General features: G+C 41.6%; 1 protein-coding gene across 6 annotated transcripts in view; it reads left to right on the top strand.

Moving 5' to 3' along the window:
* AHI1 (Abelson helper integration site 1) overlaps positions 1 to 22,845 on the top strand; it is a 248,316-nt gene that overhangs the window by 174,410 nt on the left and 51,061 nt on the right. For 5 of the 6 annotated variants that reach the window (XR_003754689.2, XM_039911176.1, XM_029052155.2 and 2 more), the window contains one exon: positions 2,788 to 2,846. Coding sequence is in view for 5 of the 6 variants with exons in the window: in XM_039911176.1 (XP_039767110.1) it covers positions 2,788 to 2,846 (59 nt within the window). In the remaining variant the exon portion in view is untranslated. Of the gene's footprint in view, positions 1 to 2,787; positions 2,847 to 4,098; positions 4,178 to 22,845 lie in introns of those variants that run through there. The other variant, XM_029052174.2, reaches the window with a different exon arrangement.

Here is a 22,845-nt window from a genome sequence, read left to right on the forward strand (position 1 = left end):
GTCAGAAGGCCTGGTTCTAATCCTGGCTCTGCCACTTGTCTGCTCTGTGACCTTGGGCATATCACTTAGCTTCACTGGGCCTCAGTTACCTCATCTGTAAAATGGGGATTAAGACTGTGAGCCCCTCGTGGGACATGTTCTGTGTCCAACCTGTTTATATTGTATCTAATCCAGTGCTTAGGACTGTGCCTGACACATAGTAAGCACTTAAATACCATAGAAAGGTAAATATTTTACTACTGTTCCCAGGATCAGTATTAAAAATTAAGTTTAACAAAGTACAGTACATGGCACAGAGTAAGTGCTTAACAAATTCCATTTTAAAAACCCTTACAAATTAGTATTGAACTATGCATTAGTGAGCCTGATTTATGTGCTGCAATAATTCCAGAAGCCTTCCTCACAACTGCATCTCAGTCCATTTTTCAGAAGTCAGAATAATTTACCTTTTTTGGCTTTCGAAAGTGGTCGTAACAGGTTAAAAGTACAACCATATGTAAATCTCAATTAGTTTTTCCAAAGGACTTTACTTCAAAAGTAATGCTAAAGCTAGATTTTCAGTCAAGTTTTTTTTTTTTCCTTCTGAAGCTTACCCTCATCTATACATTCTTAGAAAAAAGTATGAACAAACATTTAAGATAAATAGCATTTCAAAGTCAGGCTGCTTTTAACTTACTTCCTTTGAAATGTAACTTTTATTAGACAGTGTTTGGATTAATTGTCCTTTCTGATTTTATTTTTAATGAGTTATTGACTGTAAATGAAAATAATTGGAAATGGCAAATTTCCAGAACTATTCATTTAAGATAATGAATTGATAAGTGTTTGAATATTTTTTAAAGCACTAAAGTCTATATGTGCAAGAGTCGTGTTTGGAGTTGTTTTTTGTTTTGCAGCAGTTATAAGCGTGTGACAATAGGTTTGTAAAAACCCAGATGATTCCTAAAGTCTGGTAAATCTACTAGGTTTCATTACTATGAAACTATACTTTAAACAAAAAACAATATTTAGTGCAGTAATAAAATTCTCTTCCTTTAGAAAAAAATCACAGAGCCCGTTTTCTTCTACCTTGATCATCTTTTGAGGTACACAATTTTCTTAGACATCCCCTCAACTAGAATTATCATAGTTTAACACCTCTCTTGCCTTAATATTTAACCAGAGCCATTGCTTCCAAAAATGTGATGTCCCAATTAGGAGCTTTAAATTGAAATTCATTCACTCAATAGTATTTATTTATTTTCATAATTCCTAGTGTCTTCATTCTCTGTAAACCTGCTACTTATGAAGTATATGAAGAATGAACATTCATTTTTATTTTGACAAAGTGTTCTCATACACTGCTTTTAATATGTGAATTTCATGGTTTTGGAAGTGAGAGATTTTTATGGTTTTATGGTTGATCTTGGAATGCCTTATTTGACATGACTGCCTGTCATTGTATCTCTTAACACCACCTGATCCCACAGTTCTGAGTTTTCTGTGGTCATGCCAACTGTCCTAGATGAAAATTCAGTTTTTGATGGACACATTGAAGAGTCAGGCAGACAGTCAATCACATTTATTGAGCACTTACTGTGTGCAGAGCACTGTACTAAGCACTAGGGAGAGTACAATATAACAATAAATAGACACATCCCTGAGAAGCAGCGTGGCTTAGTGGAAAAAGCCCAGGCTAGGGAGTCAGAGGTTGTGGGTTCTAATCCCAACTCCGCCACTTATCAGCTGTGTGACTTTGGGCAAGTCACTTAACTTCTCTGGGCCTCAGTTACCTCATCTGTAAAATGGGGATTAAGGTTGCGACAACTTAACTTTGTCTACCTCAGTGCTTTGAACAGTGCTTGGCACATAGTAAATGCTTAACAAATACCATCGCTATTATTATTATTAGAGGGGGAGACAGACATTAATATAAATAAGTCACAGATACGTACGTAAGTGCTCTGGGGCTGGGATGGTGGATGAATAAAGGGAACATGTCAGGGCGATGCAGAAGGGAGTTAAAGAAAAGGAAAAGAGGGCTTAGGGAAGGCCTCTTGGAGGAGATATGAGTAAAATGAGACCCCAACTCACTCGAAACTTGGACTACAACTTGAACCCTAATTCCAACAAGTGACAGTCAACTCATTCTCCTATCTTCAATTATTGTTTTCTGAAAAAGAAATGCAACAGAGGACACCAGTAACGAGAAAAAGATAAATTCACACATGATGAAAGGATTTGCCTGAGCTTAGTAGTCAATGTAATCATTTCTAAAGGAAAGAATTAGAAGTACTTCTTTTTCCAAAGCACACTGTGGTGATTGAATAAAATAAACAGCAAGATATGTTGTGGTAGGAAGTTAGATGATCAAAGAGAAATACTGAATAGACTTATTCTTTCTGATAAAATAAGGAAGTAATTCCTTTCAGAGGCTTTGTGATCATTTCTGTCTAAAATTTTTGTGTCTGCAAGTCCAAAATGCAACTGTTCAATGAAATGAAAGACAGGAAGCCTAGATAATAATGCCAGTTTTGAGCACGAGGCAACATGTGGACACTGCTTGGCTATTGCTCTAAACTATTTGAATGGAAGTATTGGATTAGCTAGCCTGGTGTCAGTGCTGTTAGTTAGATAAACCATCCAGCTGTTCCTGACTGAAGGATGCATGGCCGTGGCTTTGCTGCTGTTGAAGAGGTTTTCACAGTGCTTTGTGTAGCATATCCTGCTAACATAATGTTTTCAAAATAAAAGTTATTCGCTGGAGAGGGCTAACAAGCAAAAATTCACAGCCTTGTCTTTTCACAGGGGGTTTCAGCCCAGTAGGAAAGCCACTTAATCGAATGCCATCAGTCACACTACCAACGGTAAGGTATTCTATTTATGCATTTTAAAAATTGAGATAAAACTCGAAAATGCCATTCTCTGACCGGTGTCTCTATAGACAACCATCCTACCCTCTATGAAACTACACACTCTTCCATCCGATTGCTCTCTGAACTTCAAACCAAGTGGTCTCTTTTCCCACTGTTTTCCATCAGCAATGAAATATAATGTCTCTTCTAAATTGTCCTACCACTTTTTGGAAACAATACGCTAAAAGGCCAAGAGAGCTATTCTAGGATTGGAAGTCGCTTTCGACTTTGGAGGAGGAAGTGCACATTTGCATTCAAATTAATGGAAACATTTTTTGAATGAAATATTGTTGTATTGGGTACTGTCACCATTGTCTGGACTGGTTGATTTATGATGAGAAAAGGGAGCTGACTACATGTGATGTTTTGGGTGTTATGGATCTCCAGTGGATTTTTCATAATGATGGGAGATGTATTTGTTATTCTGCTCTCTTGCCATACTGCTCCCTGGGAATGAAACAGATATCAATAGCACTTGAATGTAGGTTTTTTTAAAAGATTTGCAATATTAAGGATGGTGTTGAAGAAAGAGAAGAAAAGTGCTATTCAATATTTTAAGTGTTTCAGACATTTCAATATATAGTTGTGTGTAATATAGATTCTCTAACCCTAAATTGACATGTCTGGAATATAAACTGCTAGCACTCTCTGGGTTCATTAAAAGAGCATAAATTAGATATGTCTTAATTCCCTAAATTTACTCTATTTTTTAACTCATTAAGATTTCAGATTTTCTAGTGCTCCATTTTATGAGAATTATTTGGTTTAACAAGATACTGTAGAATACTTTCATCGTCATCTTATCATGGGTTATTGGGTATTCTTTATCATTTTATTCATTTTAGAATTGATCATATATATTGCAGTCAATATATATAAGACCTATTATTTACTGAATCTGAGCAACATTGCCTTCTGGCTGTTGGGTGACAGAAAAAACTGACTTTGGGAATTACTCAAGTCTCTAGTCAAACACGAAGGAATTTGACTTTAATGTGTATTTTAGTTACCTTTTTAAATCATGCTGATATAAAAGTAGTCATAATGATATGGAAATTTTATTATATAAAGGGAAAAGCAGAATGTTGGTAATTAAGTGAAACAGAGACCAAAATGATCTGGGGTATGTTTGAATAATGTTCTTTCCTGTAGTTGGATTATTTCGCATACTTTTGAATTTGTATTTTTTTTTTTATCCCTGTAGGCTTTACTGTGGCAGCTGTGTTTGCATTTCTGTTTTCTGTTTGTACATCGTAAGATTCAGTAAAGTGCAGCCTGGCACAGTTTTTTTTCCTCTAGGCAGACTATAGATTCCCATGATCATTAAGTGCTGAAGGGCTTTAATCAAATAAGGAGCATATTATCTGAAACCCTGAGAATTAACAGGAGTAACATTTACAGCAGTTTCCTGATCTTATGAATTAATTAAAAGCAAATCACAATGCCTAACTAGTTTAGGTAATGTCTTTTGGGTTAGGCTTTTAACAGATTTATATAACTAAAAGTCCTTAATCCTATAACTAGCAAACTTCCACTCAGGTTGTTCCCAATATTCTTCTGCTTTAAGCAATACCCAAATGTTTTAAATACTATATGGAGTTTTTCATACTTACATCATGTTTGAGACCCTCTTTGAGTAGTCACCGTTTGATTGAATGATGACCACATAATCTATTCATTTAATTCTGATTTTTTAATTGATTAAAGGACAGTCTTAGAGGAGGAAAGTTTTTAATTTATTGTACTATATGGATGCAATTTTAAACAGTGAATATTTGGCCAAGCAGTTGATGTGAGATATTGAAGAAGCAGCGTGGCCTAGTGGATAGAATACCTGGAAATCAAAAGGATCTGGGTTCTAATTCTGTCTCTGCCACTTGTCTGCTATGTTTCCTTGGACAAGTCAATTTCTTTGTGCCTCGGTTATCTTGTCTATCAAACGGGGTTAGAACAGTGCCTATCACATAGTAAGCACTTCACAAATGCCATAAAAATGTGGACATATTACATTCCTGTGTGATATAATATTCAAACTTCTCTTATATAAGATGTAAAAATATTTAGCTGGGTTTAGTTGCTTACCGTCTTGTTTACTAGTTAGGAAAAAAAAGAAAAACCTCTTCTCAGATGGGATCCTGGAATTTTTGCACACTATTCACTCGTTGATTTATAAATCCCCTGAAATAGCTCTATAAATGGGGCTCAAGGTAAATAGAAACAACTAATGGCTTTTCTCCTAATTATCTTCTTGAAAGAGGTAATTTATTTAAATGGGTGATTATTTGCAAAAGGAAGTGTATTTTATTCACCTTATTCCTTCATAGAATGGGGCTCAATATCTCTTATTTTGAAAGTGACTTCCATCAAATTCAATTCACTTTATCAACAGTATACTTGATTCTGCTGATAATGAGGTGATAAATTGGAGTGACTTTTTTATGGTATTTAGTTCTTATTTTGTGCCAGACTCTGTACTAAGCGCTGGGGTAGATAAAAGTCAGATTGGACACAGTTTAGGTCCTACAAAAGGCTCACAGCTTTAAACCCTATTTCAGAGATGAGGTAACTGAGGCACAAAGAAGTTAAGTGACTTGTCCAAAGTCACGCTGCAGAGAAGTCTCGGAGTCGGGATTAGAACTCCGCCACTCCTGACTCCCAGGCCCGTGCTCTACCCATCAGACCTCATTGCTTCTCAACTCTTAGCTCTTTGAGGTCACCAAGGCCCAGTAAAGGACAGCTTAGCTTTAGTTGGAGAAAGCAGAGAGAGAAAAACAACTGAGATGATCAGGCGTCTGAAGCAACTTTTGAATGAAGATTGATTTAAAAAAAAAAAAAGAAGGTTGAAAGAGGTCATGAATGAAGTTTACAACATGGTAAAAAAAAGGTAGATCAAGCAAACAGAATTGTTCAGTTCACTCGAGTTTGAATATGATGAGTTTGAAACAAGCTGTAGATGTTAATTTTATTATTACAGTTAATTATGGATTTTATTTTTTAATATTCAGAAATTTGGTCTGCAGCTGTTCTATAGGTTATAGAGTCTCCTTAGGGGTCAGGGTATGAGCTGTCAATCAGTGATATTTATTGAGCACATACTGCATGCGGAGAACTGTGCTGAGCACTTGGGACAATTCAGTACAAGAGAATTGGTAGACATGTTCCTCTGCCCAGCAGGGATTTACACTTTTGAGAGGAGATAGATATTAAAATAAATTATGAATATGTACATAAGTGCTTAAAGGGTTAATATCCAAGTGCATAGGCTACACAGAAGGTAGAGAGAATACGGCTGATGTGGGCTTAGTCAGGGAAGGCTTCTTGGAAGAGAGGTGTGATCTAATTAAGGCTTTGAAGGTGAAGAGAGTGGTGGTCTTCAGTGGGAGGGAGTTCCAGGCCAGAGAGAGGATGTGGGCAGTAGGCACCCCACTAGTTTGGATTAAAGCAATCAGGAATTGTGGGCAAGGGGTCGACGTCAAGATAAATGAGACTGTAATCTCATTGTGGACAGGGAAAGTGTCCACCAACTCTGTCGTACTGTACCCTCCCAAACACTCAGTACAGTGCTCTGCACCCAAGAAACATTGAATGCATACAATTGTTTGACTGATAAATGAGATTGCGGTAAAGTGAGTGGGTTGGTGTTCAAGAAGCGTAGCGAGCTGACTGGGTAGTTGTAGGAAATGGATGAGGTATGATAGGAGGGGGCAAACGGATTGAGTGCTTTTTCGCCAACGGTAAGAAGTAGCTCTTCGATGCAGCGGTGGGTTGGCATCCACTGGAGGTTTTTGAGGAGTGGGGAGACGTAAACTGAACATCTTTTCAGAGTAAAGTAAAACTAGAATGGGAAGAGACAGGAGGCAGGGTGATGAGCGAGGAGGCTGATGCAGTAGTCAAGGTGGGATATGATAAGTGCTTGGCTCAGCATAGTAGCAGTTTAGATGAATAGGAAAGGACAGATTTTTATGAGGTTGTGAAGATACAATTAACAGGATTTGGTGACAGATTGATAGTATATGTGGGTTGAACAAGTGAGATGAGGATAATGCCAACGTTACAGACTTGTGAAACTGGGAGGATAGTAATGTCTGCATTTACGGGAAAGACAGGGGAAGGACAGGATTTGGGTGGGACATATTCAGTCTGAAGTGTCAGCAGGACATCCAAATAGAGGTATCCTGAAGGCAGAAGAAAAGGTGAGACTTGCTGAGAAGGAGAGAGGTCAGGGCTGGAGAGGGAGATTTGGGAATCATCTACAAAGAGATGGTAGCCAAAGCCATAGGAGCAAATGAGTTCTCCAAGGGAGTGGGTGTAGGTGGAGAATGGAAGGGGACCAAGAACTGAGTCTTGAGAGACTCCCACAGTTGAGGAGCCCTAGAACGAGACTGAGAATGACTGGCCAGGGCGATAGGAGGAGAACCAGGAGAGGGCACTGTCAGTGAAGCCAAGGTTGGATAATGTTTCAGGAGAAGGGAATGGTAGTGTGTCAGAGGCAGCTGAGAGGTTGAGGAGGACTAGGATGGAGTAGAGTGGAGTCTGATATCTTTTGCAAGAAGAAGGTGACCATACAGAGGGCAGTTTCCATGCAGGGAAGGAGGTGGAAGCCAAGTTGGATGGGGTCAAGGAGAGAATTGGAGGAGAGGAAATGGAGACAGTGGATTTAGGGAACTTGCTCAAGGAGTTTGGAAGAGAATGGTAGGAGAGAGATGGGGCGATAACTGGAGGGAGCTGAGTGGTCAAGAGAGGTTTTTTTTAGAATAAGGAATAAATAATGGTGGTATTTGTTAAGTGCTTACTATGTGCACAGCACTGTTCTAAGCGCTGGGGGTTACAAGGTGATCAGGTTGTCCCATGCGGGGCTGTAATCCCCATTTTACAGATGAGGTAACTAAGGCACAGAGAAGTGAAGTGACTTGCCCACAAGTCACACAGCTGGCAAGCGGCGGAGCTGGGATTCGAACCCATGACCTCTGACCCCCAAGCCCGGGCTCTTTCCACTGTACCGCGCTGCTTAGACGTGAGCATGTTTGAAAGCGGTGGGGAAGAAGCCCTTGGAGAGCGAACAGTTGAGCATGGTGGTCAAGGAGGGAAGAAGGGAGGGGCAAGTGCTTTGCTAAGGTGCGAAGGGATGGGATCGGAGGTGCAGGTGGAGGGGGTGGATTTTGAGAGAAAGCAGGAGATCTCTGCTTCAGATACTGCTGGGAAAGATGGGAGAGTTGAAGAAGGGGCAGAAGGGTGGGGGTGGGGGAGGGGCGGAAAGGAACAGGAGAGATTTTAGGGAGATTATGTCTGATGGCTTCAATTTTTATCAATAAAGCCCAGGGCCAGGTCATTAGGGGCAAGAGCTAAGAGGGCAGGAGGACAGGGAGATTAAAGAAGGAATTAAATGTCTGAAACAGCTGGCTAGGGCACTCTGCGCAAAGGGTTTGTTTTTGTTTGTGTTTTTTTTTTTTTTTATGGTATTTGTTAAGCGCTTATTGTGTGCCAGGCACTATACTAGATGCTGTGTTAGATACAAACTAATCAGATTGGACACAGTCCATGTACCACATGGGGTTCACATTTTCAATCCCCATTTTACAGATAAGGGAAGTGAAGCACGGAGAAGTTAAGTGATTTGCCCAGTCACACAGCGGATGAGTGTCGGAACCAAAACTAGAACTCAGGTCCTTCTGATTCCCAGGCCCATGCTGCTTCTTTAGGGGTGGGGAGGGAGTACCCATACCCTTATCACCCTATGTTTCTAGCATTTTCATTTGTGGCTTACAAGGCGGTGGTCAGGGCACTGAGGGGCCACAACAGCCTCTCTGACTCCACACACATAATTGCTGAGCATATGAAATCCAAACTACCCAGGAATCATGAACAGTGTTCATTGAGAGGGCAGAAAAATCATTAAAAATTTTCAGAATAAAAATCTCCAATACGTTAGGTAAGAACAACAGTAGGCAACCGACTAGTTTGGATTAAAGCAATAAGGAATTGGGCTTGAGAGCAGGAACTCAGGACGAATGTGAAACCAAGAGTCAAAATCAGAAACGATACCAGGCAGAGGGGCTAGTGGAGCCAAACACAGCCTGTATGTATGCACTATACCACAGGGATTGCCGGTTCTGTGGTAATCTTTTCACCTATATGTAGGGAGTCTCACCACCTGTACCGTTGTCTTTGACACAGAGGACAAGTACGTCCTCACCTTTAAAATCTTTGTCATAGAATTCTCCCTGGAAGAAGACTAGATAATAATAATAGTATTTGTTAAGTGCTTACTATGTGTCAAGCACTGTTCTAAGTGCTGGGACAGATAGAAGGTTATCAGGTTGTCCCACGTGGGGCTCACAGTCTTACTCCCCATTTTACAGATGAGGTAACTGAGGCACGGAGAAGTTAAGTGACTTGCCCAAAGTCACACAGCTGACAAGTGGCGGAGCCAGGATTAGAACTCACTACTTCTGACTCCCAAGCCCATGCTCTTTCCGCTAAGCCACGCTGTGGCCCCATCCCCAGCAGGTCCCCAGAGGAGATTTGTCCGCGTCAGTGCCACCCGTGGTGGGGTGAGGGGATGGGGGTCCCATGAGATAGGTGGATAGGAGATAGAGAAGCAACGTGGCTCAGTGGAAAGAGCCTGGGCTTCAGAGTCCGAAGTCATGGGTTCGAATCCCAACTCTGTCACTTGTCAGCTGTGTGACTGTGGGCAAGTCACTTAACTTCTCTGTGCCTCAGTTACCTCATCTGTAAAATGAGGATTAACTGTGAGCCTCACGTGGGACAACCTGATCACCCTGTATCTACCCCAGCACTTAGAAAAGTGCTCTGCACATAGTAAGCGCTTAACAAATACCAACATTATTATTATTATAGGTGTATGGGAGGAGCAAAGGCAAATCAAGGGCCTATTCCCAAGCAACTCGGGAGGTGGAGAAGAAATAGGGTTCCCTCGCTTGGACTGCCCTGAGAGAGGGATATCCCTGGAGCAGCAGCAATTTGAGAATGAATAGCTGCACCTGCTTAGTCTAGAACTGTAAATGTAATATCAGACTCAGATTAATCAGGGAAAAGTTCATTGTCTGAACCCTGAAGGACAGGTATAAAAGTTAGTTAATAGTTAAGTCCAAATGGAAGAGAGTGCTGATGTTTACTTTCAGTAAAAACTTATTTGCAAATCAAAGGGAATTAGCTGCTGAATTCATAAGGAAGCTCTTTTTAAAAACATTTTCCTATTTCTTCCTTGAAGTTATTATACTGTACTAGGAACCCAGCTAAAAACAAGTAGACTCTGCCTTTTAAATACACTCTTATTTTAATGTTCAGGGCTGCAGCTGTACAGAAACCTAAGCACAGCAGATTCCAAACCTCTATCCGTTTTCATTAAAGTTAACCTGGAATGTTAAAGTTCCAAAGAATAGAAGCCCTTGCAGACAATAAGTGAGATATATAGCATTAGTGGGTTTAAATAATGCATTTTTTTAAAAAAAAGTCACAATTGAAAGTGAAAACTGGTCAGATTTGAGCAACGTCAGTAAGCCAGATTCAGCACAGATATTGGCGATTTCTACCATCATTTCCTGTTCTTCTCCATTACAGTGATGGTTAATTCACCTTCTTACCCCTTCTAATTTATTCAATCAATCAGTGGCATTTATTGACTGCTTACTATGTGCAGAGCACTGTACTAAGCCCTTGGGAGCATACTATATAACAGAATCAGCAGTCACATTCCCTGACCATAATGAGTTTATAGTCTAGTTTACAGTATTATGATCGATCCTACAGCCTAGTGTCAGTGACCAGTTATTCAATCAAATGGAGTTTTTCTACCTATAACTAGATCATACAAGGGGGAGCCAGCCATTTTTTCAAAGGTGGCTAGCATTTGTTCAACACTCACGCACGTTGCCAGGTCAAAATAGGAAGAAAAATAATGAAGAAATTTCATCTAAATAAGAATTTCCTAAAATAGCAAAACACTTGGGTAATTAGAATAGTGCTAATTGTACACAGTTGCAAAGTCAAAATCATCAGCTGCTAAAGAGAGTTCTGATCAATCTCACCAGAACTCCTTGCAGTGAGAGGACTTTGTACTATATAATGGAAGCTTGTGTCAAGCAATTTTGAAAAATTGCTTTCAAATTATTAATGATGATCATTTTTCCTAAGCTCATTCAGAAAACTATTCATTTCAACTCCAGCTTTGGTCCTTTGGGAACAGAAAAGTGTGTAAAGCTTTAGATTTGTCAGTACAGTAATAATGTGTGCATCTGTTTGGAGCAGTTGAACAGGTTAATCTGATCATTTGTAACATTGCTGAACTAGTATTGATGCTTTCGATGGAAATATTGTGAGCAGGGAACATGTCTGCTAACTCTGTTGTATTGTACTCTCCCAAGCGTTTATTACATTGCTCTGCACATAGTAAGCACTATATATAATTACCTTTGATTGATTAAACAAGTATTTTTCCAGCCTACCCATTCTCTCTACTTTAGGTTTACCTTCTAGGCTCCCTTGTAGGAACTTAAGATAAAGGCAGAGAGGTGTCTAGAATCTCCATATCCCAGTGACAGCCAATCTGCTGAAGCCCAGGTTGAAGAGACCTACCAAAATCATAAACCAAGCCCATAGCCAGCTACTTCCTGAATGTAATTACAGGGTGGGGAGAAAACTGATAACCTGCGAAGTTTTACTGCTCAGAAACTCATAAAACAACTTGTTTTCATTTATCAAGAAAGTGGCAATGCAAAGCAATATTGTGGTCCTGTTCATTTATCTTCTTGCAAATGCAAACTGAGATGCAAATGGGATGCAGCTTTCAGATTGCCTGAATGTTATTGGTGTACAGCGTAGCTTGGTGTACAAAGGTTAGGTCAGTGCAATAAACTCTTCTAAGTCATTTCCCTCCTAGTGGTGCCTAGTGGTGCCTCATGCCTAGCCGGAAAGAATCTAATTCAGTATTTTGCACAGCATGTTACACTTTGTGGAGACTTATCAAATTATTCTTTTTCAGAAAATAATGCATAATTGAAAATAATTTTCCTTCAGGACTTACAATCCCACTTTTTCCAAAACAACCAAGTTAGGAATCCTGTGTTTTCAGTTGTCCTAAAGATCACTGACTTCGAAATTGTTTCCTAGGATTTTTGGCAAAAATGCAGTTAAGTATATTTTTTTTCCGTTATTTTTCCTGGCAGGCATGAAAATTGATTTTTTGGGACATGTCAGAAAAAACATAAAGCAATACCTAATTAAGTTGAATTCTATTTTCTAAATAAGCACTGGTACTATCATTTAAGTAAGGGAAACTTTTAATGTAGCTGACTCTCAATTATTGCCTTATGGGATTCAGAAAGGACAGAATATCAAACCTAACCCTCCCCTTTATGCTCAGGAGAATTCAAGGACCATACCCTACCTGGTTTCCCACCCTGATACCTGATACTTATCCAGTGTCCCTCAGCAGCTGTTGACAATACAGTTTACCTACCTGTCCCTGGAAAAATGGCAGAAGGATATTGACCCGGGAAAGGGGATGTAGAGATGTGATCATGAAATCCCGGATTGCCTGGCCACCAGAGGTCGAGATTTGGTGTGTCTTCTCCCCCGACACACACACCCCACCACCACCATCACTCTCCAGACTTTCCAGGAGCAAATGAGGTAGGCCTCCTCCTCCTCCAGAGGGATAACACGGAGGAGCACCCCCTCTTAAATTGTGTTGAAAATTGGGATCATTCAATCCACCCATCAATCGAATTTGAGTACTTACTGTGTGCAGAGCACTGTACTAAGCCCTTGGAAGAGTACAACAGAACAATAAACAGACATTCCCTGCCCACAAGTTTACAGTCTAGAGGGGAAGGCAGTAGTATAAAAAAAGAAATTACAGATATGTATATAAGTACTGTGGGACTAGTGGGGGGAATGAATAAAGGGAGCAATCGTATTTATTGAGTACTTACTGTGTAGCAGAGCATCATACTAAGCACTTGAGAGAGTGTAATACAACAGTTTGGGTAGACACGTTCCCTGCCCACGATTAGTTTACAATCTACAGGGGTAACTTGGGCATTTGAAGCCAGGGATGCAGAGGGGCCCTAGAGAGACTGATGGAGTTGTTTTCGGAACTTCCTTAATCATGATTTCACTATCAGGTTCTGAGAGTCAGACTTTTACTGCTTTTGAACTCTCTCCCGTCCCCACCTCCATTTTAGATTTTTGCTCTCTGAAGGCAGAGCTCATGTCTGATCGTTTTTATTTTATCTGGTCCCTGTGTCTTAGCACAAACTATGAGCCACTTTATGATAGCAAAATCCCCAATACATATTGACATAGGCCCTGTTTCAAAGAGCCCTAATAAGACTGGATTTTTAGGTTCTGGCCTGTCCAAACACCAAATACTGAAAAAAAAAGATTGCAGTTCTGGCCCTCTGCATGGTCAAACAACCCTGACTGCGTCTGCAACACTGCAGTCCGCTGAACGGTCGCCACTCCAGAAAACCAGTCTTTGCATTTCTGCACGGCTTAATGGATAGAGCCCGGGCATGGAAGTCAGATGGTCATGGGTTTTAATTCTGGCTCCACCACCTGTCGGCTCTGTGACCGTAGGCAAGTCATTTCACTTCTCTGTGCCTCAGTTACATCATCTGTAAAATGGGGATTGAAAGTGGGAGCCCCATAAGGAACTTAAGTCCACCCCAGCTTAGTACAGTGCCTGGCACACAGTAAGCACTTACCAAGTACAACAATTATTATTATTATTTCTTTGACTGTATAAATCTCATGTTAAATTGTTTGATGCCCCATTTAATGGGTGATACAGCCAAATGGAAAAGATATATTGTTCTTTGTTACTATTAATGATAATGATGATAATGATTACATTAATAATATTCTTGATAATAATGGTGTTTGTTATGCGCTTATTATGTGTCAACCACCGTTCTAAACTCTGGGGTAGATATAAGGCAAATCAGGTTGGACACAGTCCCTGTCCCGCAAAAGGCTCACAGTCTTAATTCCTATTTTACAACTGAGGTAACTGAGGCACAGTGAAGTGACTTGCCCAAAATCACACAGCAGACAAGTGGCAGAGCTGGGATTCAAACCCAGGTCCTTCTGACTCCCAGGCCTGTGCTCTACCTCCTCAACTCCATACTACTTGGTCTGCTAGTAGTACCCAAGCCAGCTGGGTTTTGTCCAGCTGATCCAGGTCACCTGCTTGGCTCTTCTTTTCTCTGCATGTGCCAGCCAAGGCCACTTTTTTTGGTCTTGAATGTGAGATCTAGGCCCCCTCTTTCAAAGGGCTTTGCTGCAGAACTGCTGAATGTAAGGGGAGGACCCTCCCAGATCCAGCTGGGGATCAGAGATTTCCTCGAGCTTACTCACAGGTCAACAGCCCCCCAAAACATTTAGAAAACTTTGACTGCCCTTACACTTGTAATAATTGGGAAGATTTCAATAGTCGGACCATTGGTAGTGCTCCTGTTTGACTTTTAAGTGGTGCAGGTGCTGCTTCACACCTGTGGCCAGTTATTCCGATGAATTCAGCATGAAATTCTGAATTACAGAATTCCACATGGCCTAGTGAAACATCATAGCACTGGACTGAGAATCAGAAGGATCTTGGTTCATTCAATTCATTCAATAGTATTTATTGAGCGCTCACTCTTGGTTCTAATCCCAGCTCTGCCACTTGCCTTCTGTGTGACCTTGGGCAAGTCACTTCACTCCACTATGCCTCAGTTACCTCATCTGTAAAATGGAGATTAAGACTGAGCCCCCTGTGGGACAGGGACTGTGTCCAACCTCATTAGTTTATGTCTGTCCAGAGCTTAGAACAGTGCCTGACACCTAGTAAGCGCTTAACAGTTACCATAAAAAACTCACTTAACTTCTCTGCGCCTCAGTTACCACATCTGTAAAATACAGATTAAGACTGTGAGCCCCATGTGGCACATGTACTGTGTCCAACTTGATTAGCTTGTACCTACCCCAGCCCTTAGTACAGTTCCTGGCACACAGTAAGTGCTTAACAAGTACCATTAAAAAAAAAATTGGGTGGGTTCTTCCATAATGTCATAATGGTATTTTCACACAACTAATTGCTTCTGCAAGATACTGCTGTCACGGGTGAAGGGAATTCTTTAATAGAAATGCCACTTGACCTGTTTCTTATATGCTGTGTCTTCCACACTGGCAGATTGCCATCATATCATCATCATCTACAAATATTTAATCATCCACTGTATGCATGACTTGCCCTGGGTAAAACAGGGATTTATGGAGTACGATGAAGATCCAGCCTCTCTTCTCAAGCTGAAGACAGTTTGTCTGAAGAGGGACACCTCCAAGTCACCTCTCGTTTTAACTAAGAGTAGCCCTGAATGTTATTAAGATTGGCTGCCATGAATTTTAAACAGGATCCTCTGTAAAGTCATCAGCCATATTTACTGAGTTCTGACTTTGAGCAGGCACTGTATTAAGTAGCATTTGTTAAATGCTTTCTATGTTCCAAGAACTGTACTAAACACTGGGGTAGATACATCCCGTTGTTGGCTAGGAATTGTCTCTATTTGTTGCCAAATTGTACTTTCTCCAATCGCTTAGTACTGTGCTCTGCACACTGTAAGTGCTCCATAAATATGATTGAATGAATGAATGAATAAATACAAAATAATCAGATCCCACATGGGGCTCACAGTCTGAGGTGAGAGAACAGGTATTGAATCCTCATTTTTACAGATGGGGGAACTGAGGCAGCAGACAAGTGACAGAGCCAGGATTAGAACCCAGGTTCTCTGACTCCCAGGCCCATGCTCCTGCCATTAGGCCATTCTGCTTCTCAAGGAGCATGTTCGGGGAACATGCATAAGATTCACATGATCTTTTCCCTTGAGAATCCTGCAGGCCAGACGTGATGAGAAGGTTAATTCATATTGATGCAAATAACACATGAATAGAGGGAAGAAGCAGTGTGGCCCAGTAGCTAGAGCATGGGCCTGGGAGTCAAAGGACCTGGGTTCTAATCCCAGCTCTGCCACGTCTGCTGTGGGAACCTGGACTAGTCAGTTAACTTGTCTGTGCCATAGTTGCCTCACCTGTAAGACTGTGTGCCCCATTTGGAATGTGGACTGTGTCCAATCTGATTTGTTTGTTTGTACCCCATTACTTAGTACAGTGTTTGGCACTCAGTAAGTGCTTAGCAAATCATTAAAGAAAAAAGGAATAAATTAACTGATATAGGCATGGTTGCCAAGGTGGCTGATGGAAGAACATGAGATGGAAAGTGTGAGGAAGTGATGGGCATTGGGGATGGGATAATCTCTGGGTTCTGGGGCAATCAATCAAAGTATTTATTAAGCACATGCTGTGTGCAGAGCACTGAACTAAGCACTTGGGAGAATACAGTTCAATAGAGTTGGTACGGACCTTCCCTACCCTCAAAACCAAACATCTCAGGTAGTTAAGAACAAAGTGTCATTCCAACTAAAAAATTGTAAACAATCATTCAGTGGTATTTATTGAGTGCTTCCCTTCTGCAGAGTACTGTACTGATTGGGAGCACACAATACTACAGAGTCGGTAAATGCTATCCTTGCCACAAAGTTCTTATAGATGCCTAGGGGGAGACGGACTTTAAAATAAATTACAGATAGGGGAAATAGTAGAGAATAAGCATATATTCAGAAGTGATGTGGGGGTGGGGTGAATACCGGAGTGCTTAAGGGCTCCACAGCCAAGTGTAGAGTCAAAGCAATGGGGAGGGTGGATAGGGGAAATGTGAGTTTAGGGAGGAGGGAATGTGATTTTTTGGAGGGTTTCGAAGGAGAGGAGAGTGGTGGACTGTCGGATAAGCCGGTGTGTATCCTCAGAAGTTGGCGGGGGGTTGCTTCAGGTTGCTTGGGGTAGAGACTCCCGCAGCTCAGAAAGCTAGGGTGACGGTGTGACAAATAAGTAGTAAGTAGCAGTGGCCTTGGGAGGGAAAAAGGGACCTGAGGGTTAGGGTGGGAGAAAGAGGCCCAGAGGTTGTGGTTTTTTCCGGTATGAGACAGAGTCACCTGTGACCTTGAGAAAGGAAACTACAAACACCTGCCACATGTCAAACCACCCCACATGCCACACAGACGTTTGAAGAATGGGGCACAGAGAAACAGACGTAGTCTGGCAGATGAGAACTAAAAAAGGGCAACTTTACCAAGGCATAGAATGTAGAACACCTTTTTCCTTAGGGAAGAAGGGTCTGTGGAAAGTAGATTCTGTTTTAGGAAAAAAACATTTATTGTAAAATTAAAGGATGAATGAATTTCTTTCAAGAAAAGCATCTCTTCAAGGAAACAGTTTGGTAGAGAATGAGAGCAACAGGCCCGGTGAACTGTAAGCTTGACAGCACACAAGGGACAGACAGTTTTTTACCTGAAAATGTGGCTGAGACTGTGAGTCCTGCGTTGGCTTTTTCAGCCACAGACATACATGCACTTCCCCATCAGTAGTGTTGTTTTTTTTTAAATAAAAGTACCACTATATATACAGACACCTTGTCCTGGAAAAAGATGAACTTTAAGGCAAGAATAATTCCCTGATAGATTTCAAGAAGCATCTCCCTTAAAAGAGGTCTTTCCAGAATAAGCCCTTATTTCCCTTATTCCCTCTCCCTTCTGCATCACCTATGCACTTGGATATGTACCTTTCAAGCACCTGAGATTCACCCCACCCTCGGCACCACAGCATTTATGTACATATCCATTATTTATTTTAATGTTTGTCTAGAGTGTAAACTCCTTGTGGGCTATAAATGTGTTATAATTTGGTTATCTTGTATTCTTCCCAGCACTTAGTCCAGTCCTCTGCACACACTAAGTGCTCAATAAATACCATTGATTGATTGATTAAAAATAATGATAATAATAATCATAATATTCATTGAGCACTTCACTTTGTGCCAGGCACTGTGCTAAAGCACTGAGATGGATACGAGCAAATCGGGTTGGACACAATCCCTGTCCCACATGGGGCTAACAGTCTCAATCCCCATTTTACAGATGAGGTAACTGAGGCTCAGTGAAGTGACCTGCCCAAGGTCATCCAGCAGACAAGTGGCAGAGCCAGGATTAGAACCCATGACTTTCTGACTCCCAGGCCGTTACTCTAGCCACTGAGCCGTGATCGATTGAGCTCCCTTTATGTAATAAAAATACTATAATATTTAGGGAGTTAGACCAGGGGAACAGGTTTGTAGAAAGAGCCCCAGCCCCGGAAAAGCTTTCAGTCAAGCTGTTTCTTGCTAAACTACTTTTAATGGGAGCCTGATAATGCTTTTTGAAGACATCTCTACATCTTCTTTCCCTTTTACATCCCAAGAGGTCCCTCGGTAATCGCAAGTACATTTCCCTTCCATCGCACCTTGGGGGACCTGAAACAGCAACGCCTCAAAGTTGATGGCTGTCGACTCGTAAAGCCAGGAGCCCACTTTCTCCTGCTCTGTAGTCTTACTGGAGCTGAACAAACGCTGTCTCGACAGTAACGCTAACAGACCTCAAGCCCCACATTCTCTCCTCCCACCTCTGGGGGTAACTTTAGGGATGAATAGTCCTATGCCAAAAAAGGCCGAAGCTTGGGGCAGAGCAAAATTCTGTGGGTTATGGTCTCCCACAGTTATGGTCTCCCACATCTTGGTAATTAGTACTCAGAGCTAATGACCCCGTGACCTACTTCGTAGAGAAGGATGAGCTCATTGGTTGCATGCTCTCCCTGCTTACCCCCTCTCTTTACTTCAACAAATCCCCGTCCCATGCTTAGCCTTTTTAGTGTCTTTTCTAGCTTCTTGTCCTACCTATTAATTTGGGTCATCTCTCTCTGCTAGGTTTAGCCCCAAGCCCATTTGGCACTTCGCCTTCTATAGGAATTCATCCTCTCCTAAATGGCTTCAATTACAACCTCTATGTAGGTAACTTCCATATCAACATGTAACTCATTACTCTGCGATGGGAGAGGGAGGTGTAGGAGAGGATTTGAGGAGGAAGATAAGTAATTCTGTACTAGACATGTTAAGCTAGAAGTGCTAGAGGGCCGTGCATGTACAGATTTTGTGGAAGTGGCACGAAATGTGAGATTCCAGAGGAGAGAGGTCAGGGCTAGTGATGTTGATCTGGGAGTCCAAGACTTTGCAGATGAGCCATGGGAGTTGCTTCCGAGAAGCCGCGATTGCACCAGCAGCCGTGGAGTGATGGGGGGGATAATACCATTAAGGATAAGGCTCTGTCCTTGATTCTGCCCTCTCTCTCTACCCCCTCATTTAGTCTCTCACCAAATCTTTTCAGTTTTCTCTTCATAACATCTCCAGAATCTACCCCTCCCTTTACATCCGGCACTTGTATCATAGCTTGACCACCGCATCAGTCTCCTTGCTGATCTCTCTGTCTCCTCTCACTCCCCTCTTTAGTCCATACTTCATTCTGTTATCTGGAGTGTTTTTCACTTCTCATAAACCGCAAATGGTTGCCCATTCCTCTTCCCATCAGCAGTCGCTCTCCTAGTTATCCACTATCTTCTCCCATGGCACCCCAGTGCACAATCTTCATTCCCCTCAAGATAACCTACTCACTGCTTCTTGTTCTCGTCTTTCTCTCTGTAGATCCCTTTCTCCCACTGTCTCCCTTACCTGGAACACTCTAATCCTTCTTATCTGGCAGACCACAGTTCTTCCCATCTCAAAAGCCCTACTGTGATTGCATTCCCCTTATGAAGCTTTCCCCAAGTAATCGCTCATCTCCTCACTCTTTATACCCTTACTGGTGCTTCGGCTCTTTTGGGCCTCTAATATTAACACTGATGTACATAAGCAGCATGGCATAGTGGATAGAGCACGGGCCTGGGAGTCAGAAGGTCATGGGTTCTAATCCCATCCCCATCACTTGTCTGCTGTGTGATCTTGGGCAAGTCACTTCATTTCTGTGCCAGTTACCTCATCTGTAAATGGGGACTGAGACTGTGAGCCCCATGTGGGAAGGAACTGTGACCAACCTGATTTGCTTGGATTCACCCTAGCTCTTAGTACAATACTTGGCCCATAGTAAGCACTAACAAATACCATTAAGCGCTTAACAAATGCCATCATTATTATTCATTCAGTCAATAGTATTTATTGAGTGCTTACTATGTGCAGAGCACTGAACTAAGTGCTTGGAATGTACAAATCGGTAACAGATAGAGACAGTCCCTGCCCTTTGATGGGCTTACAGTCTAGTCGGGGGAGACAGACTATTATCATTATTTTTATTTTACTTATTTTTATATTTTTATGCTTACTTTATTATTTTTATAATTTCTCCCCCAACCTGAAATTTAAGTGTTCCTCTCCCCATTAGATTGCAAGGCAGGGACTCTGTGTTCCAATTCTTTCGTACTATCCCTCTAGACCGTAAATTCATTGTGCCCAGGGAATGTGTCTGTTATATTGCGGTGTTGTACTCTCCCAAGCACTTAGTACACAATAAATACAATTGATTGAGTGCTTACTGTGTGCAGAGCACTGTACTAAGTGCTTGGGAGAGTACAATAAATAAAATTGATTGATTGATACTATCCCAAGTGCTTAGTACAGTTCTTTGCACAGTGTGTGCTCAATAAGTGCTATTGATTGATAGATGAATGTGCCTTTGAATCAGAATTCCTTGCTGGATTGTGCAGGCCACTACAGTTAGGCGCCTTCCTGGCACCCTGTCCTTTTGGGTGACACGAATGGTTTGAGACAAAAGATGTTCTGCTGGCAGCGGGACATGTGCTTGAGTTATTGGTGCAGTAATGGGGACAGTTTGGGCAGAGCCATCCACACTCTCTTCCTCCTTTGCCCAGTGGCACACATCATTTAACAGCTGGTAAGTCACCAGACTTACATAGCTCTGACATTTCAGCTTCAGTAAACACTACGGTGCCCTCTCCCGTCTTTTAAGGCAGCATTGAGCCTGATCATTCAGTCAGTAAGCCAGTTGTATTTTCTGTGTGTACTCTATGCAGGGCATTGTGCTAAGCACTTGGGATGGTTTAGTGCAGTATCTTTAGTAGTTGTGTCCTCTGTTCATAAGGAGCCAAGAATGTAGATGGGGAAACGTGGAAATAAATTACAGCTAGGGGAAATGGCAACCTCTAAGGATACATATTTAAGTAGTGTGGGTTGAGGGTAGAGTAGATATCAAGTGCATAAGTGATGCACAAAGTGTGCCAATCAGAAAGACTACAGCAAGGAAGGAAACACTTGGAGATAGTGAAGGAACATTTACAGCTTTAGCACAGGCCCTGACCATCTTAGAGTTGGAATGAACAGCAAGAATCATCATTTGATCATCACTCCCCTCTCCCAGACTCCAAAATGGTCTTCAGTTGCCTTTTGACTCAAATTCAAATTTCTTATGGGAGCCCCTATACTGATTCCTCTTTCAAAACCATTCTAATCTCCTGCTACATCCTTGCAGACATATTTCTGGTTCCCCAGACATGATTTGCCATTTTTTAACGGCATGACACTTCCAGTGCCCCACTGCCAATGCCCTTCCTATGCCTTGAGGTTCCATTTTTTCCATCCAAGCATATTCTGTCAATCTTTATAACTGTCTACAACTCACCTTAACTGAGCCCCAGACTGAAAAGTAACTCCAGTCATGCCTGCTACTTTAGTAATTTTTCCCTCTTCTTCTTGACGACTCATCTCTCTCCACATACTTAGTCTTGGAAGCGTTTCTCCAAGTATGTATTCATTCATTCAATAGAATTTGTTGATCTAGTAGTAGAAATAGTATTTATAAAGGTCAAAGTTGGTGTAATGTTCTGAACTAAGCACTTAGTACAAAATAGGTGACATATTCTTTACCAACCAGGAACTCATGATTTAGAGGACTAAGAGTCCAATGAAGGTAAAATCCACTGGACCAATTGTACATGTCCAGTGGGAGCAAAGGAAAGGATCGACCATTGGAGATTTTTTTGAGAGTGGTTGATGTGTGCAGAACAATGTTTTAGAAAAATTATACAGGCAGTGAAGTATGGACTGCAGAGGGGTGAGGCTTGGCAGTCATCTAAGTAGACATGTCCTGAAGGTAGGAGGAAATACAAAATGGCAGAGAAGCTCCTTCCAGAGAGGGAGGAGGAGAATCAGGAGAGAACCATGTCACATAAACCAATGTTAAACAATGTTTTCTGGAAAAGGGAGCGGTCGCTGATTAAAAAAAAGTCTGCTGACAAGTCAAGGAAGGTTAGGATAGAGTAGAGATTAGATTTGGTGAAGAGGAGGTCATAAATGACTTTGGAGAGTTTAAATGGAGTGGGGTTTCAGTTTCAGTGGCGTGGAGGGATTGAAAACTGGATTGCAGTGGGTCAAAGAGAAAGATGGAGGAGAGGAAGTGGAGGCAGTGGGAGTAAACAGCTCATTTATGGGATTTGGACAGAATGGTAGGAGGACAGTGGCTGGAGGGTGCCCATTCATCTCCTCATCAAGCAGAAACTAGTAACTGTGAGCTTTAAGGCACTCAGTCAGCTTCTCCCCTCTTCTTATCCTCCCTCCTCTCCCACCACAGTCCAGCCCACACATTTCACTCCTCTAATTCCAACCTACTCACTATGTCTGGTTCTCTCAGCTCTCTCATTGCTTACCCCTTGTTCACAACCATCTTTTTTGCCTGGAACTCTCTTCCACTTCACATCTGACAGACCCCTACTCACCCCATTTTCCAAATTCTACTAAAATTATATCTCCTCAAGGAAGTCTCCCCTAATATCTCATCTTTCCATCATATTTTCCCTCCCTATTGCATCACCTATGCACTTGAGTTCATACCCCAACAGTATTTAGATACTCATCCCACCTCCTATCACCACAGAACTTATTGTTTACCCTTACCCCTAATTTATTTTAGGGTCTGCCTCTCCCGCTGGATCATAGAACTTCTGAGGGCAGGGATTGTGTCTA

This window comes from Ornithorhynchus anatinus, chromosome 2 (genome assembly GCF_004115215.2).
Source record: "Ornithorhynchus anatinus isolate Pmale09 chromosome 2, mOrnAna1.pri.v4, whole genome shotgun sequence".
Taxonomy (NCBI): domain Eukaryota; kingdom Metazoa; phylum Chordata; class Mammalia; order Monotremata; family Ornithorhynchidae; genus Ornithorhynchus; species Ornithorhynchus anatinus.